This window comes from Echiichthys vipera, assembly GCF_963691815.1.
Source record: "Echiichthys vipera genome assembly, chromosome: X".
NCBI classification, from domain to species: Eukaryota; Metazoa; Chordata; class Actinopteri; order Perciformes; family Trachinidae; genus Echiichthys; species Echiichthys vipera.
Genome location: NC_139825.1, coordinates 14,604,170 through 14,623,563, shown reverse-complemented (window position 1 = coordinate 14,623,563; position 19,394 = coordinate 14,604,170). Strand labels below are relative to the sequence as shown.

Here is a 19,394-nt window from a genome sequence, read left to right as displayed (position 1 = left end):
TATTATGACCCACATTTATGTTTATTGTGGTGGTGACCTCTAGCAGTTGTAGTAATCATGATAGGAGCAAAAGAAGAAATCAGGCGTAGCAAAAAGTGGATCAAAGTAGGTGTAGGGAGGAGGAGGGATGGACGACTCAAATAAATACAGAACTTTAACTTGCATACGTACTTTGATACACACCTGAAGTTATGCAACAAATGAACTTTAACTTTAACCTAAACTATCAAAGTAGTTTTGTTATATAGAACTTAAGCAAACTGAGGTTTCTTGTGTTGCAACCAATCCAAGTTGCAGGATTGGTGTTGATACTGGCCTTATTAAATGTACTGTATCTGGTATTGATCAGACGAGACCAATCAGCATTAAAGACTTTGTTTGTCACTGACGTTAAATCGTATCAGTGCTATTCCCCATAAATAGGCCAGAAAATATAGAGTAAAGTTACTTAAAATTGTGTGTGTTTTGTTGAGAGTGTCTCTTTCCTCTACTGTACATGGAAATCACCATTACTCCACTTCACTGAAGCATATTGCTAATGGTATTTTTTTGAATACTAAATTTTCTTTTTCATGATGAACATTCAAACCAACCAGATTCAGGCTTTAGATCTTTGGGCTATCTTTTGCTCCAGAGTCAAAAAATTGATTTGCATTTCAATAGAAACTATGACTGAAAACAATGGATAATGTAACCTTTTAATCATAGAAAAAAGAGTTTTCTTGTACCAGTATTATTATAGAATAATTCTATTATTCCTTAAAATGTCTTTGCTTTATATAATGTAAGTCATTTATATTCAGTTTTGAGAGTGACAGTCAAGTCCATGTGTCTATTTCAAAAACAAGCTCAATAGTAAACAATCATTTTTATCATACTAATGCATGCATAATCAAGAGCGCATGATAGGTCGTTTCTATTGTTTTTGGTGGAGGGAACTGTTTAGCAGCTGTGTTTCACTGGCCATGCAAGTATGCAGTACTTCACATCTATATATTTAGAGGGTGGACAACAGATATTGAGTGGCTCGGGGCCGCTGGAAGTAATTTTGAACAGGGGGTGCTGTGAAATATTTTTTATTTTTTATTTTTTTTAAATAAAAAACCTTTGAGCCTATAGGCCTATTTAAAATACATTTTAAAAAGAAATAGATTGACTATTTGATTGATTGACTAGATTGACTCTATTAGCTCCAAAATTCTTTTACGCACATCACAAGGAAATAATGTCTATTTAAGCAAGTTATTAAACAGTTCTCCACATCCATTACGCAAAGAACACAGGACCAAAATAACACTCTCCAACTCCATTCCCACCACCTTGCAAAAATAGTATAGTGTGACGTTAAACTGCATGAATAGATACAGTACAAAAGTGTGCGGTGGCACCATGCCCTTTCTTTGTGCTACAGGCAGGGAGCCATGGTTACAGGAAAAATGTCGAGGTGCGCTCTGGGGTCATGGAGATAAAGTCTCTCATGAGAGGACGAATGCCCAGGGAGTTGATGAGAATGTCTGTGTGGGCAGGCATCAGCGAAAGGTGTGGGAGTCTTTTCTGGGTCATGGTGCTGTGTACCCATGTCTTCAAAAGACGTAAGGCGGAGAAACTGCACTCGGATGAGGCCACAGAGATGGGTAGGCACAGACATAACTTGATCAGTTTTTCTGTCTCTGAAAATATGGCTCAGTTAGAAACTGGATGTTGGCTGGAAAAGCTTGTCTAATCCAATCACGTTAGGCTGGGTTGAGGGTGGGCTGGTCCTGCCGGTGCAACTGCAAGCAGAGGCAGGCGGACAGTCTCCTCACTCCGGCTGCTTACTGTTGTCGTGGTTGCTGTACTATTGTTCTTCTTCATCGGTGATGGTTTTCCCAAAAAATCTGAAATGCATTTCCCCCCTTGTTCTGTCATTAGACTGTAAATTTGCTTGTCTGCTGCTGCCATGGATGTTTGCTGCATGGAACGAGCGGGAAACCTCTTTACTCAGCGACCACAATCAAGTACCCCTGCCGTTGACAACGTAACATCCGTGTACCTGTATTGAATAGGCCTCTTAATAATCAAATTAAAATCCAAAATACATGTAATAGCCTACGTGTGTCAAAATCATTTTTCAAAATATTCATACAAAATAAATTGTACAAAATATTTTTAATACATTTTTTAAAAATCTCCCTCGCACCCCCACTTCCCGTGGCCATGAGTTCATGTTAAGAGACCGCAGATCTTAGATATACAGTACAATTGTACATTCCTGAGTACAGCTAGAAGTATTGTATATGGTTTGGAGGATATTTGATGAATGTATGTATTTAAATGTTTCTGTTCATAAATCAAGTAAGTACAACATAGGTAAACTGAAGACAGCCCACAGAGATATTGTCAACAATCACAGTTTATGAGTCAGGCACAGATACTACTAACAGAGAAACCAGGCTTATTTACACATGCAGTACATTATGAAAGCAGCCAGTTGTTCTAAAGAAAAGCTAAAAAATGTGTACCACTGACGTAAAAAAAAACAACAGTTTTATATCAACAAGGAGATTCAGGTGGTCTTGGGAATGCTGAACCTGCTTTATGTTGTGTAGACATTTCATGGCAGTGATTTTGTCTTCCATCTCTGTATCTTGAAAACTTTTGTACAGAAAAAGCATTTAAAAATGGTGCTGCTCTTCGCCATGCCCAGTAGTGAGAAAAGTAAAGGTTTGAATTTGTTAAAAAAAAAAAAAAACTTAAAAAAACATACACTGTCATCATGCAAATCACCAAACTATCACAAAAATAGAAATGTACTTTGCAACCTATCCCTGTTAAACTTTGACCAAAGGTCAGTAATTGTCAAGGTTCAGTTGTTCATTATGTTCATCTGTCTAAAGCATGGAGGCAAATACTAATATTTTTCAGCTGACATTTATGAATAGCTTGGAAGCATTATTTCATTCCCTAGTAAAACCAAAGAACATGCTTGCTGCCTGCTATCTTACCTTTGTTTGTACATTGTTGTTAATTGTTCTTTATTACAATTTGACAATCTATGAGAAAATATAGCCAACTCTTTCATTCACTTCAATTTTTGCCCATGTCATGCTAGCAAACATTTCCTGAATCAAGAAGAAAACAAGACAATCAAGCAGTGAGTGTTTTAAAAAAAAATCAGTACAAAAGCTGGTATTTTTTCAACTGCCTGGCTTCATTGGTTTCATTGTACCACGATTATGGATCAAAATAAGAACATTATGGAATTGAAAGCACACATTTTGGCATTATTTGGGGATTCTACAATGATTAAAACTAGACTGAAGCCAGGGCAGCTAACAAATCCCAGTTAGTGCCTTGCTGAGCAGTCTTAGTCCCAAACATAGTGTATGTAGGCTCCTCCTGACACCGGCATACGCCGGTGATCCCAAATTTTTCACATTACAGGCATTGTCATTATCGTCATCATAGTCATGAACTTCATGGTTGTCATCATTGTCCCGAGAGGTGCTGTAGAGGAAGAGGGGAGGTGAATGTATTTGGTGGATTTGTGATTTGTCTCAGTGTGTGTGGACAGTCTCTGAGGCAGCAGTGGGGCTTTCGGTTTTGTGTCCAAGTGGGTGATGGGTAGAACAGGAGGTCAGGGGTGTTGTGATTTACATCTCTGTGTCAGCCACTGGGGTCTGCGTGGCAGAATGTCCGTTAGTGGTAGGCGCGGTGTTGGTCCCATTTTCTGGTGGAGACTCACCATTGACAGTCAGCTTGTCGAGGGGCTCCTGGGGTAGGGGAGCCACAGACACCAGCGTGTTGGCCTGGTTCTCCTCATCCACCTGGAAAGATTCAGCCTAAGGAAAGCACACAGACAACACCAACTTCATAGCTCATACAGGTTTGAAATACACATTTAACACCATCCAGCTTCATTTTACTGTTTAAATATGCCATGCAAACAAGCAAGAAAGTGTGTGGTAGAAAATGAATTAGTTTTTGTGGGCGATGTGCAAATACAAACAAATGCATTCTTTGTTTATGAGGTTTATGGGTTTCAGCTGTGTGTGCACTCAGGAGTGTTTGGGTAATAGTTTTACTGTTGGGAGGATAATAATATGCATGTATGCATGTTATTTTACTTTCCTTTTGACTGAAAAAAATGAACCTTTTGTAAGTGACTTTGCTTTAAGTTTGGTTCAGTGCTTTTTCATGCCTGTGACGGAAACATGTTAAAGAAAATAAGACACCAAGTAGAGGTAATTCAACAAGCTGTTCTATCCAAACCATCATATGGGTGTGCCCCCATATGTAAACGCTTTCAGGAGTGATATCATGAGCTTGGGAGAAGACGAAAAACAACCAAAACCATCTGTAGCCCCCTGGCAATGGGATTGAAGTAGAAAAAGCTGAAAGCCCTCATTGCTGCTTTGAGTTAAGTGACATGTGAGTTAAGCATGTCCTCCCTTGAGTGAGGAACTAACTGGACGATACGTTTGACCTTAAATCCATGTGTACTTTTTTCAAATAAACAGTCACTGTGTACAATTTCCTCATTTAACTGGATCTTTTGGAGGCAATTATCTTAGCATAGGTCAGTGAACATGGTTGCTTTAATGCCAGCCCATGATGCTTTTCTTTACTCACACTTTAAACACCGAAAGAAGGGAAAATGAACCTGACTCCACCAGATGGATTCATTCGCATTTGCTCTGCATATCCATCTGAGAACTCTCATTCGGAGATCTTTTGATAAGTGGCGAAAATACTGGTTGCTGATTGGGTAAACCATCTGTCCAACCACAACATACGGGTCAAATCAACCAATCAGATCAACGATGCATATGACATGCTAATAACATCGAGGCAAAGCTCAGAAAGTAAACGACATGTAGGTATAGGATATTTGCTGTTTGTGTAACACAATTTTATGGATAAAAGGCACAATTTCAGGCGCCCGGTCCATATTCCAACTGAAATCAAGAAAAGAGATCCTGGAGAAAAAAGCATTAGCGGAAGCCGCCATGTTGTTTACACTGAACAGTCACACTTCGACCCGCCTCAAAACCAACGCTGGTTGGTTCGGTAGCTGGTGAAACTTCTCTGAGTTTTCTCCGCCGCCCGTTACCAAACTGATTGCGAGATCAGGATAGTCTTGCGAGACTAGGGGAAAATACAGTGTAGAAAGAAAATGTTGGACCAGGTGGGAATTATTTTAAAGGTGGCCAGGGTCTTCATCTAATAGCTGGCCTCATGATTGCATTTAAATGTATCTTAAACAAGATAATAACAATGATATATGCTATGTGAAATACAATTGTATTAAACGTATAAACAACTACAGATTTTAACCTCAGTAGGCACTAACAGCGTGAGATATCTACTCACCAGTCTGACACCTTTGGAGTTCTTGCGGTGGGTCTTGAGGTAATAACCCGCTACCAGCAGTGCAGCCAGCAACAGGCCAGTCAGCAACAAGGAAACAAGTACCAACTTAGAGTTCTTCCCCCAACGAGGAACAGCCTCCTCTACATCAGTCTGATAACAAAAATTAAAACAATATAACATGAGTCTAGTGTTCACACTCTGTGTCTGTGCCAAGTCAGAATTTCAGTGCAGCTCCAGCAAACCTAACAAATCATCAAACGCTCTGTGCAGTCTGAATGTGGCATGTAGGAAAAAATAAGATTCAATGCAGATGTTAAGGTGTACATAGTGTGTAATTGTTCTAGGATATCTTATCTGGTTTGTTCTCTATTTTTGACTGAAAGTTAAAGGAAACATCTCTGTTTATGGAGATGTATTGGCAGTATTTCCTGTGGCTTCAAGGCAGTGTCAAAACAAAAAGATTTGAGTGACTGTATGGACACAATGAAGAGCGACTGTTTGGCTGAAACACTGGTAGGTTACTTAAAGGTTTATTCAGTATATGGTGGAGTAAAAGGGAAAATGCAGTGCATGTTGAATGCAAAGAGACAGAGGGGGTCACAGGCACACCCATAACCCAAGACTGTTCCCTAGGTAGTAGAGCAAAATGTTTTGCAGCTGACAAATGGATTGTTTGTGGGCTTTTTGTTTGTCACACAAACTGCCTGGCAGCTTGAAGCCTTTGTGAAAGTCTAAACACTCAGGCGGTGTTTTTTTCTCTCCGTAGTATGTTGGCCGGGACCAGTGGATGTAACTTTTTACTGTTGGATGTGTATTTTACAGGCCCTTCATGGATTGATGTTGGCTGGACATTGAGTACCTTGTAGCTTGGTCCTTGCCTTGGTCATGGCCATAGAAAAGATATAAAACATAATGCATTTGGAGCAGAATCGCAGTAACAAAACTAATCATGACTCTGCAGTTCCCAACTGAACTGAGTCATTTATAATATATATAAATATTATATAATATTATAATATATATATATATATATAATGTCATACCACTAACATAATAATAATAATAATAATAATAATAATAATAATAATAATAATAATAATAATATAATAATAATTATATATATATAATACTATTACAAAGACATGGTTAAAACAGAAAATTCTTAGTTGACTAACACCTAAACGATGTTGTCGACCAATCAGTTGGTTACTTTAATTGTACGGTCTGTAAAACTGAGTTTCTCCTCAAATAATCATGCAAACACCCTACTTTAAAACTTGTGTTTGCCATAGATGTGCTCATAAGTTTCTTGGAAATAACTCATTCAGCATGAAAAAAAGCATAAAAATGACTAATTGACTAAAGAAAAAAAATAACATAACTATAACATATGTGACTATTTCTACAATACAATATATATGTAGTACTGTACCATATCTTTGATGTTGTCATTGTTGAACTTGTCAGCCATGCCTGCAACATCATCTGCAAATTTAAAAAAGATTTTGTATTACATTTTATGTATTTACTTTTACATACTTAACTAAATGGTATGTGATGAAGACGATAATCCATAACTGCCAATAAAGTAAATTGCTTTTAAAGTTTGGAGCAATGGAGTCAATATTAATGGAGGTTTAGAGGGGATTTCATCTTATGAGGTTTAACAATGTGCATTGCTCATTTTTTTTCATGATATTAATTACCACCAGAACGTTATACTGACCTTCAACGTATTTCCCAGATACAAGGATTTCATCGGAATTGTCCTCCTGGTAGATATCTAGCTTACAGTCTTCACCACACAGCTCCTGCAGAACACTTTCAATCTTCAGTTTGGTGTCTCTCTGCAAGGACACCAAAGTTAAAGATAATCAGAACTTTTTTTATTTCAGTTCAACTGGTCAAATTTGAGATTGCTCAAGACATTTAATGCTAATTCCAAATGATTAGCTCACTACGACATTTCTGCCTTCAATATTGCCTTGAATCTTCCACTCCACCTCTGATCCCTTCATCCTCTGTTTATTCATCTTTATTTGTCTTTAATCCAATAAGGGCTATCACTACCTTTCCCTGATGTAATCTGATCCCAAAACCACAATCTACAACACAGTGGGAGCCCTTGATACCAGTTTAGGAGTGCACAGATGGCTAGATGGACAGGACACAGTGGCCTTTATCTGGAAATCTTTGTCTTAAAAAGCTTTTTATTTGATCTATGTTTAAAGAAAGCTCAGGAACTTAAGAAGGCGGTATTCCTGAGCCAAGTTGTTGTTAACTTTTACAGGGCAGCAATAGAAAGCATCCTGACTGGAAACATTGATAAACTGGTATTGGATGTGCACGCCCCAAGTGATTAAACCGCTCAGACATTAGTTTCTATTATCTCAGAGAGGTGAGGTGGCTGCATGGAGCTCAAAGGATAGTGAAAGACTATACCCTCTTCCGAGGGATGGAATTTAACTTTGTCCTCCTGTCACTGTGCCTGGGGTTAAAATCTACCAACCACTCAATAGATTAACATTGTTTTGTTTTTTTGGCTTGAAAGTGGAGCAAATCTAGCAGCCACTTGCATATTTTACCGACATTCGGCTGGTTCTAATTTTTAACTCTGCCTTTTTTCACAGTGGGCAAGAAATGCATAAGTATCCATTGCCATACCACCAAGCTAAAGATCAACTTATTTCCCCAGGCTGTGAGACTGCTCAACTCCACCTCAAACCCAGAATTACTCTAAAATATGTCTGGATTGTTTAAGAATGGTGAGTAAACAAAGATATCTCTGTTGTGTATTTTTGCTGCTTACAGCTGTTTATACATTTTTAAAATGTTAAATAATTAATTTACTGCTCAGGCTATATGAGAGCCATACAAACCTCCACATATGCGCTATGTTATCCTGACACTCTGAAGAATGTGTGTTTCTAAACACAAACACACCCACGCTGTGGCTTCAGGCCTCTATACATCCCATTCTACAGCAGCGGCGAGCCCACCCGCTGTGCTCCCCTCCCTCTGCCCTCACAACTCAATCCATGCTCTGGCTTACATGCAACAGAAATCTCACGGACTTTCTTACCCCCCACATAAGAATAAGATGTTAAAAAGGATGGAAATGCTCTTTTTCTAGCTTTACTGATTCATGGGCAGTGGAGACGTAAGAGCCACTGCCTCTTAAATAAAGAAGGATTTTCTGTCGAGTTTATGTTTGACAAGCTGATGGCCAACCGGGCTGGCATCAAAACCAAGCCACAGACTATCTTCCTTTCTAGTGCAGTTTGTTGGTTTATGCATACATATGTTTTACCCCTACAGAATCATATGGCCCCTGTAAGACTGTTTACTGCCCTCTGCTTTATCTTCAATACTAATGTAATGTTTGGAAGCAAAGGAACTTTCCTATTTCTTTACGTTCTGCCTCTCAAACAGACTTTTATTCCATGGCACTTATAGGTAGATAAATAAACAGACAGAGGGAGGTGTTTTCTGAACTTACGCAGTTGGAGGAGGCCTTGAGTTTTAGGTTGACAGCATTTTTGTCTTGGACTGCCTCTTTGCTGACACAGACAACATCATCCTGTGGCACCGGCTGCAGAGAGAAAATAAAAATCCTTTATTATGCTGTGACTTTCCCTTTCTTACCATGCCACTCATGCCTGCTCTATGTTAAATAACAGAATACAGAATTATTAATTAATAATGTGGACACTTATAAGTAAATGCCTGTGACCCGCTCCCTTTAATCATATTCTTTAGTTTTATGTTTTCATTCAAAAATCCAATGCCAAAGCTATACACCACAAACAGCATAAACAATCTTGTTTGATCATCTCAGAAAAACTTAAAGTTGTGATTAAAACTACCTACATCTACCGAAAACCTCTTTGGAAAGCATGGAAGCTGCAAGACTTATTATCCATACTGCATCCAGCCACTAGGGGGCCATCAAGATGCAAGGCTTCACTTTTGGGGAGCTGTCATGTCTCCCATCTTTATATCAAGGCTATGGAAGGAGGCATGGACACCAATCAAAGATGGCGGTGCTTTGGGGATGTGATAAAGCCTGACAGTTTGTCTGCCATGCGCCCTTTCTGTTATCTCTATCTATTTTGCAAGATCCAGGCGCCGCCAGACAAGATTATGGTTGGTTCAAAGAAATGCAAACAACCCAGAGTGTTTTCGGTTATCCCACGATGATAAGCCAGTGTATGCAAGACTTATTTCAATGTGACCCTACAGATACAGCCAGACTGTATATTGCAAAAAAGAAACCTTATATCTACAGTACGGTATAACATAGTGATCTGGAGGGACTTCATCTTACCTTTAGTCTGTTGCTGGGGCCGTCGCCTCTGGCAGGTGCTGGGGTCTCTGGTTCCATTTTGATGATATCAGTATGAACCTCAACTGTGAACTCAGTTTTCTCATCTGCTGCCTCTTGTCCAGTTGTTGGTTGTGCCGTTGCTGCTGTAGTCTGTTCAGTCACTTCCAGAGGTCCCATAGTAGGGAAAACCAAGATTTGTGGATCGTCTGTCTCTGCAAATGCAATTCAACTTACATTGTTAATTTGTTAAATATTGAACAGAATGGGCTTTCAGAAACTTGGTAGGTCAGAGGTTGATTCTGAAAAGTGATGTCATTTCAGCTACATCTTCATCTTTAGAGTAAACCTACAAAATATTTTTTTTTGAATGGTAGTGTTTGGCAATATTTCTTACCAGGAGCTTCAGTTGCCAATGGTATCATGTCACCTCGTACTTCTGCCTCCAAAGGAGGCGCTGTCACTGCGACAACTTCGTCTTCCTGCGCCACGACTCCTGTAAAATCAGAAGGCTTAATATTAATTATTATTTGTTTGAAAAAACAATATATGTTTTATTGATATCGTCTAATATTAGAAACAAACACAGTGACTATATTAATAATCCATCTAAAATCAACACTTTACTCGTGTGATGGAAGACTTAGATTTGCCAAATAGTTACAAATGTTCCCCATTACAAAAAAGTTTGCTGTGTAGCAGAAGGGTACAGTTCACACTATACAGATTGATATTCATTTTCAATCACAGTGAAATGTTCTGTTTCATTTTTAAATGCACTTCTTAAGAGGTTTATGTTTTTAAAGCTGCACAGGGCAACTCTGCACAACAAATTCAGAAACATTTTCAAATTGAGCATCCAGACGTCTTGTAATGTGATGTTGGTAACTTGCACAAAGCTACACAAGTACCAAAGTGGACAATCTGTGATCACAGATTCAGCAAAAAAAGTCTAATGGAGAGCTTGCCTTTCTCTGGATTGAGTGCTCACTTGCTGTTGCCTCCTAGCACAGTTTAAAATGTTGTATTTCCAGCTACTCAGAAGGATCTGAGCTATTATCCCACATCATCTCATTATAGTTCTGCCGACATGATTTAGTAAAGTTGCAATCTGAGGTAGCAGCTCATAGTTCAGCTGGTTGGCAGTTTTCACCATTGTGCTATGGTAACATCAATTACTATCCTCATGCATGAGCTCATGCATGAGGATAGTAAGAGCTCTTTGGAGTGCGTACAGTGAGATTTATTTGTGACCTACAGTGATGGAAGATTAGACAAAAGATCTTATTGCAGTAGATAACTAATGTGCTCCGATCCATGGATAACGTCATGAAGTAAATTACTTTGAAATTAAATCTTTCTCACTCTGAGGTTTTTCAGATGATTTTGCCTTCACAGTGACTCACTTTAGGGTCAGCACGAATGGGATATACAAAAACAGTTGCTGATATATATTTAATGTGAGTGAAATGATTTTCCATCAACCCAGTTGAATGCCCTATTTAAATGTACTGCTAGAAGGTACCTGGTAATGATGCCATTGAAAGCATAATTTTTTCCAAATTTTTGAATTATATAATTGGCCATTATACCCTTTTTCCATTTTCAGGGATATAGGGTATGACTTTGAGGTCGTAGTCCTTGATAAATTGCAACACTGAATCAAAGTCTTGATAAGATATTTCTAGTCAGGTTCTTTCTGCTGTAAATTACGTCATCTGTAAAGTTTTAATAACCTGGATAACTTTCAGGGCCCGTTTTTATTCTCTGTTCAAATTAGTAAAATATGCTGCCACAAATATACTGCCACACCCTGCAGTCACACAGCTAATGAGCCATGGTCTTTATTCCTTTGATTTACTCAGGTCAAATTGCAAGGGTGGGTTGCAGGAGTCAAACCAGAATACCCAGCATGCCTTCCTTTTACCCAGATTTCTCGCTCTCACAACAGCATTACCTCATTCTTGAAACATTCTCATAATGCTTTACCTCTGCAGATCTCATTACTTCTCACTTTCTCACTATGTGATTCCTCAGTGGTTGCCAGATTGAGTTTGTGATTTATTTTGGGTTTGTAATTCAAGTTTGCTGCCCTCTATTGAACTAAATATTGCTGCCACTCCTACTTTGTTTGCATAGAGATTGAATTGGGGATGATATTTGCTTGGGTTTAGAAATAAGACAAATGTAAACTATCAAATGTTCATAGCACATTTTTTAACCATTCTTTTTTACTTATTCAGTTCATTCACCTCCTTTCGCCATCTTTGTACAATGTGAGTTGTTTTGCACTTGTTTAACACCCTTTTGACTCCTTGTGGATCGTCTATCACAAGATTTCTTTACAGATGACGCGCATATATTCACACAGTGGTGGCACTGTAACATATGCCCACTGACTTCCTTAAATAAATCATTGTGACAGACAGGTGCCACAAGTACAGACTAAACACTGTGTGTGCTGTGCTAGCAGGTGGGGCAGCAATATCCTAGGAGGTCCTTTGACTGCTAGCAACTATCCATTGCAGTTGTCTGTCACACTGTGTCTAAACAGGGGAAATAAGTCTTCACTTTGTCACTGGTTTAAATAATAAATGAATAAAATAAATGGGAAAACACACCAGAGTCACTGACTGCAGTTTTGCACTTTCTTTACTCATGTTTAACATACAATAAAGAGAAAGTAAGCTCTCTTGTTAACATGGTCAAGTTTCACTATTCAGCCATAATGTTGCCGTGTCTCACTATCCTTCCCGTCTCCAGTTATCATTAGGAGTAGGTAGTATTAGTGTAGGTGTGGACAAGCAACAGGTCAAGGACTGCCTAACCTTGTTGAGGTTGTCTGCAGAGCAGCCTGTAGCATACAGCTGCCATCCCTCAACCTCCTCAGTGTGGTCTTTCTGTTTATTTTACTGGAAAGGATGAGGTTCAAAATGGGTGAGATGGTTGGGCATAAATCAGTTTTCTCATACAAATGTGACACACAGCAGTGTGAGAGTGCAGTGTTGTTCAGCTCTGTGTTCACTTTCTACCATCAGGTGATTTGTAGCAGACTGGAGGGTAAAACTGTGTGTTGTAAAAATAAAAATAAAAAGTCTAAAGATTGATGCTGTGGCTGATGGGTATGTTTAGTTTTCAGTTACCGTTTCAGGCAGTCTCTGATCGGATATTGGGGAGATATTGTGCTGAATGACTGGAAATTAATTTGCTTTCCTTTTAAAGGGAGAGGATCAAAACTGTAAAAAACAACTGCGTTTTGGTGCATCTTGTGCTAATGATGTCATAGCTCCTCAGGCACACTTGTAAATCCCTGGTTGCTTTATTTTCATAAAGCAAAACACTTGCTTGTTTAGCATCAGACACAATAATATGCAGACTTTTTTCTGCAACATTGCCAGTAAACTGTGTCCAGCTCTCTGACCAGTCATCACTCCTTGCACACAAACAACATATCTGACAGACCATAACCCAGATGGAAAGAAAACTCCATTATTTACAGAGACAGCAGGGTCTGATTAACTGCCTGTTATTGTTTTGTTTTTATTGTAGACCTAAAACTATGGCTATTATTCATTTCAGGAAAGCTGTACTTTTTCAAGGCTCGTTAAACAACAACCATGCATTCTTGCTGCTTTTCTAATATTTCTTTATTGTGTATCAAGACCAGAAGAATTCTGCTGTGAAACTGTAGCCTCGACCCGTGCTGAAATTGATACAGTGATGTCTCCTGTGTTTGCTGCAGCCCTGCTCCCTGCGTGGGGTCAGCACACTACCCATCACCACCTCCCTGCCCTCTACCCTCCACTCACACACTCAATAGGAGCCACAGCTAAAAGTGAATATTAACTGATTATACTGAACCATTACATGTTCATCAGAGATGATCACAACCCCAAAGCCTCGCATCACCGCTAATACCCACACAGACTTGTCTTTCATTCCTTCTTTTTGTGTAATGTTAAAAAACAGCCAAGATATCCGTCATCAGGCGTGTGTCTCGCTATCGTTGCACAAACGCGACAAACCTAATCAGACCTAACTCCATATGTTATAGCGCTGGGGCTCTGACTTCACTGCTCTGTTGAAGATTTTCCCACCAGATTCCTCTGAGTGACGGCTGCGGTCTTAAAATGCTCCACCCTGCACCCCCCAATCTCTTGGGACTCTGGATGGAGGAATGTGGCAGGCTTTGGAAGAAGACAAGCCTGCAGCGCAACACCCTCCTCTGTCCCGACTCTCCATGTCCGCTCGCCCTGTCACGCACAGTGAAATGTAGGCTTTAGCCCTCACACCTCCCACACTGTATAGTGTATTCTAAAACAACATGCCAAGAGCCATATGGCAACAGCTAATTTCTCTACCTCAGCTCTAGGAAGCTTTGCCCGCATTTAGTCTCTTGAGCTTGCTTCATTGTATATGTAATGGCTAAACACAAGTTCCACATTAAGGCATTAAGATCTTCTTTGCATAACTTTGCCTCCTGTGCCTCTCATAATGACTTGAAACATGAAGTACTTTTCTGACTGGATGTTTTCTAGTTTCTCTACTGGAGAGAAAGATTTTCATGTTAAGTTCAAACAGTTCAAATTTAAGCAACTTTGCACACCCACTTCTAAATGCAGACAATGCACGCCATTCACCTGCAACTACTGTGCGTCTTTCACTGTGCACCACCCTCTATTGTGTGTCATATATGAAACATGAACTATCTGTTGAATGTTATAAATTGACAGACGCTCCCATGGTTTTGACCTCTAGTCCCAGCCTGGCGTCCAGAGAAGCCCTGAGCTACATGTTCATGAGGGACAGACCCCAAAAATAAGGCCTTACACGCCTGGGCTCCCGGCATCTCCCTGCTTCTGTTGGGGGACATCCTGTGCTGTGTAATGGGGCATGGTGAGGTGATAATGGTCTGCACACATTTGTGGATCACTGTGTCAAAGTCCCAATGATTGAGGTTCTACTAGCACCCTTGCTGCCATTTGCAGCACGCAATAGTTACCATGTGGCAAAGTCTTTTCAATGGAAAACAAGACAATCCAACTCTAAATGAAGCCATAAAATGTATTTCAGATATTTCTATCCAAAAGTGAAGTGTGCAACATTGACCAGTGCCAAGAACCAATGTTTTGCTTCTAAATTATAATGTAGATGTCCTAATTGTTTTAACTAAGTGTGTGAGAGTCTGTCCAGACAGCTTCTATAAACACTCTCAAGACATCATGTCTCCTCTTTTCTCTCAGGGCTACATGTCCTGCAAATATCCCTTATGTATCCGTCTGCAGGATATGTGTGGATGTCTTGCATAGTGTTGATTGAGTGGGGTCTGTGGGAAGGGGCAACACAGACAGCATGTTAGTCTCATAACTCCCCTACTCTGGGACTTGCAAGTCAACAATCACCAACATAAATTAACTCTATAAACCATTGTGTTTTTAGAGTAGTATTCAAGTAGGATTTTGAACTGGTTATTGGAGAGTAGGTGTTCTCTGTTAATGTGTTTGTATACCTTCTATACATTGAATACATTGCATACAATTATTTCAGCATTTCTGAGCAATGTAATACTGAACAAAAACTGCAAAAATGCCAAACATGTGCCATCATATGTAATTTTCCTTTGTCTGCTGCCTCTGAATCTGCCTCAAATTTGTAAATCGAAGTACCTCATTAGAGGTTCTCTGACATCACTCTGGCATCCATTGGATAGAAATATGATCCAAGGGCACTCGCCCCCTCCACTCCTTCCCTCTCACTCTCAATCCAACATGGTTTTGAACTGATGGCAGAACTGAGGGTGGAGACGAAACAATGAGTGTAATCACTCTGGAATACCTTTTAATTCTGAGATTGTCAATCTGGCCTCCCATAATTGTACTATTGATTGTCTCAGTGTTATCAAAATGCACTATATAACAAGAAGAAAATGTCATAGTTTGGTTCAATATCTTTCAAATGTAGCTCAAGAAGTTAATCAGAACTTTATATTGTGAAATGTAAATATATTGCAAAAATAAACATGTGCCATGTTATTTTTCCCCATCTTCTTTTAGCCCCATTTCTTGACCAAAGGCATCATTAGTTCAGTGTTTTTTCATGATTTAATATCTTAAGTCGTATCTTGAACAATCTGAAGTTTAGAGTTAAAAGCATGCTGAGGAATGTGATATTGGAGCTCAGTCCCTTAGGGTTAAACATGCTCTGCAACTCTACCCACTTTGAAACAACAGACTGCTGACCCCAACTATCTTGACACCCCCCCACCCCCACCCCCCTCCCCTCTCTCTCTTTCCTGTCACAGCAATTAATAGCAGAACCCAGCCCAGTCTTCTCTTGCCAGGAACTGGATCTCATGGTTTCAATCAGGCCCGTAGAAGCAGCACTTACTTCACCCAACGCTGCCCAGCTGCAGCATTCACCCAACACAACCCTGAGGCCAATGCAGCCCCTTATCGAAAGCATGACGCCTGTTCCTGGGGACCACAATCAGGAAACATGACATATGCTTTCAATTGTGAGCATTATACCTCCCCTCCTCCCAACACATTCTCTCACAATTGGCTGCTATAGTTTCACTGCCTTGCGCATTACCTTGAATGAGTCTGTCTGGTTTGAGTGTATGCAGGTGGGGGATCCAGTTGCAGAGTGAGGCAGATCTGGGCGTCAATAGCTCAGAGGCTCAACATTGATTTTGTACAGAAATAATACGAGACATACTATATCTCTCAAACATTCTATACCAGAGTAATTACTTGCACACATATCCAGGAGTGGCAGTGAAAAACAACCTTAAAAGGCCATTAAGACGCCGAACTAGAATGCACTTTGTGCGATGATTTCTTCTCTCATGACACACCAGCACTGTCTGGTGCTTAATAAAGCAGCTTGTTTGGCTGTATCACATCAAGGCATATTGTAATTGAATACTCAGAGTAAATTGAGACTTAAAGTACAAAAGCTGGATAAAGTTCAAAGATGACTCCGCTGAGTAGAAAAGCAGCCTTTCTCCTATTAGGAGTGGATGAAAAACACTATTTCCAAGTGATGTGTGAGTGTGGGTGTTTGTGTCCAGATGTCTACTTGCCACTGCTGACTCACTTGCCATTCGGATCTGACTCAGCTCAGTCTGTGCATACCTTCTTCATGAGAGGGATGAACGCTCTGTTGTTGACATTGTTTCTGATTCTTTTGTGCATCCGTTACTTCAATGGATACTGCACAAACAATGATTTACATTATAACATGCTCTGGGGTTGGCAGTGAGATTGGTCAGAATTTGTTGCTTAACTAAAGAACCTCCTCAAAACCACATCACAGCACAGACAGAGCTAAACTGTATTATGTAAATTGCTGTAAGTTGAGTCTTCATGTATTTAAAATGAAATCTTTCACGCATGAAACATTCCAGTTGTGTCACTGACAACAAAGTAAATTTAAGAAACTATCAGTTGCTTTGTATTGCTTCATCTGAGCATCTCACTGCTTTCCAAAAGAAGTCTGCTCAACATTCTCAACAGGGGTTTTCCCCCGGCTGTTTCTGATCATGTCCTGTTTAGCCTCTGCTACCCCAACCCCCCTCCAGGTTTTCTGGGTAACTGTTATGCTCACTAACATCTGTGAATCCGCTGTGACCTCATCATAGTAAAGTACAGTAAGCCCATCTATCCTCTACTTACATAACTCTGCGCTCTGCCCATCTCATGGGTTGACTAGACAACAGGGATTTTTGTCTGAGTCAGGCGACAGGTCATTTAACCTGCTGTTGAAATATAGTTAAACATAAGTGGTTTTCTTTGTCTTTGCTCTGTTTCCCATCTGTACTACATCTCATCTCTTCTTCATAGCTGTTGTCTTTTTTAAAAGTAACATTTTCCCAACTGTGGTTTGTCATACGTTTAGAGTTGCTTTGTGTTAGCAACTTCTGATTTTCAGAGCAGATATACATTATAGTGCACATCAAGAGAAAATTATATTTTTCTTCTCAGAAGCAGAATAAAAGTTTTACTGCCTCTGGTTCAGAATCTATAGGTTGAAATAAAGTCCAGGCAGTTTCTATTGTAGATGCAGCTGCCTTCTCATTTCTGATGATCTCATTCCCACCATAAGCTATATCCCATGAACAAGACAGAAGGTTTAAATTAAGCAATGCAGTGTGGTTCATTTCCAGCCACAACACAGAGCACTGGAGATGATAATATAGCTTTAATTTATTATCAGCTCTATTTTCTTGACATCTTGGTCTTGCTTTGTGTTTATTTTCTATTTGAACTCAGCCCAGTCGCTATGGAAGGATGAAACAACTCATCTATCTAAAAAGTTCCACTGATATTTCTTTTCACCATGTGATCCATTGCTAAATTTTCAGCCTGCCATGGCAGGCAATTAATTGGGTAAAACTAGAGTCATATGCAATCACACATACGGGTGAAACAACCTCTTGCTGCTTATATGTACTCTAGCAATATTTGAACATTTGGAAATACAGAAACAGTGTTTATTGTCTTATTTAATTTTGGGTGGGTCTTGAATTCCTCTTTTATTAGTTCAGTAATTGTAATTGACTTGAACTAATGTTGACTCAGTTTAAAACTGGCTTGGATTGTGGAAAAAGTAAATCATATGTTTGTTTTTGTTTTTTATTTCAAACAGACCGCATTATGCAAACTTTGGTGATCAGAATCACAACCTGAGTTGGCTGCACCCTATTGATTGGTCAAGAATGATAAGATAATGTGAAGGTGTTGATTTGTTTTTCGTACAGACAACATATCAAGTTCTGCTCTATACAGAGCTGAGCCATGTGAGCCACATGCTTTTTTTTTACACATAGTTTAACCCCATCACTCCTCCCTGATGCCCTCAATAAAGCTCCTACGATATTGGCAAAACCACATTTCACAACCAAAATCCACACCCTCCTCTCACGCATGCTTCAACAGGTCTCACATTACAAAGCTAAATATAAATACACTCATTCCTCAAAGTCCTTGAAGATTGTGTGAATCAAGTCAATGAAATAGCAAACATGGCACCAGAGGAAGGTTCACAACTATCTAAAACTGTATAAGACACAAGAAAGAAATCCTTGATATAATTCAGCTATATTTTGGCAGCATACTGTAAATAAGCTTCAGAATAGAGATCTTTACTTCAAATCCTTATTTTAGACTTCCCTGTGCCTCCAGATAAATAAAAACCATTCCCTCTAAAATGCTCCCTTTGTTTGCCTAGGTGTACTCCAAAGTAATGTTTTCTGTTTGCATGTTGGAGGAAAAAACCTCTTCATCAAACGCTTCTCAAAACATATAAAGTTTCACATGTTATAGATTTGTTTCCAGTACGGAGATCGTGTGGTAGCATTCCAGAGAGTGAAAGGGTTGTAGGGTTAAAACCTGGATTTAACTCAAAGACCATTCAAACAAACACTCCTCCACCCCAACCCCACCCCTCCTGGCCCTCACTCTCTCCTTGTGGATGGCCGTATGATCTCTTCTGAATAGTTGACCGTCTTTTCATTAAGCATTTATAACTACTTACCATGTAAGAGTGAAGCGATGATGAGCATTGCAAAAGCCAACATTTTGCAGGGCCTGTTTGCTCTCTGTGCAGATGATGCTCCCATTCTTGTCCTGAGCGTGCACACGTCCGGCGGGTGTGAGCGAAAAAAGGTAAAGCTGGTTGAGCCAGAGCAGTTAAGGGTTTCCTCTTACCCAGAGCG

The 19,394-nt window shown here is 39.6% G+C and overlaps 1 protein-coding gene across 1 annotated transcript; it reads right to left on the bottom strand.

The window, feature by feature from the left end:
- Window positions 1-2,184: 2,184 nt before the first annotated feature.
- LOC310965118 (hematopoietic progenitor cell antigen CD34) lies at window positions 2,185-19,394 on the bottom strand. The gene is made up of 8 exons (XM_083938534.1): window positions 19,214-19,394; window positions 10,074-10,172; window positions 9,680-9,891; window positions 8,852-8,944; window positions 7,079-7,199; window positions 6,785-6,837; window positions 5,353-5,502; window positions 2,185-3,821 (listed from the first exon to the last, which is right to left on the bottom strand). The coding sequence occupies exons 1-8, from the start codon at window positions 19,296-19,298 to the stop codon at window positions 3,633-3,635; spliced, it is 1,002 nt and encodes a 333-aa protein (XP_083794660.1). The 5' UTR covers window positions 19,299-19,394; the 3' UTR covers window positions 2,185-3,632.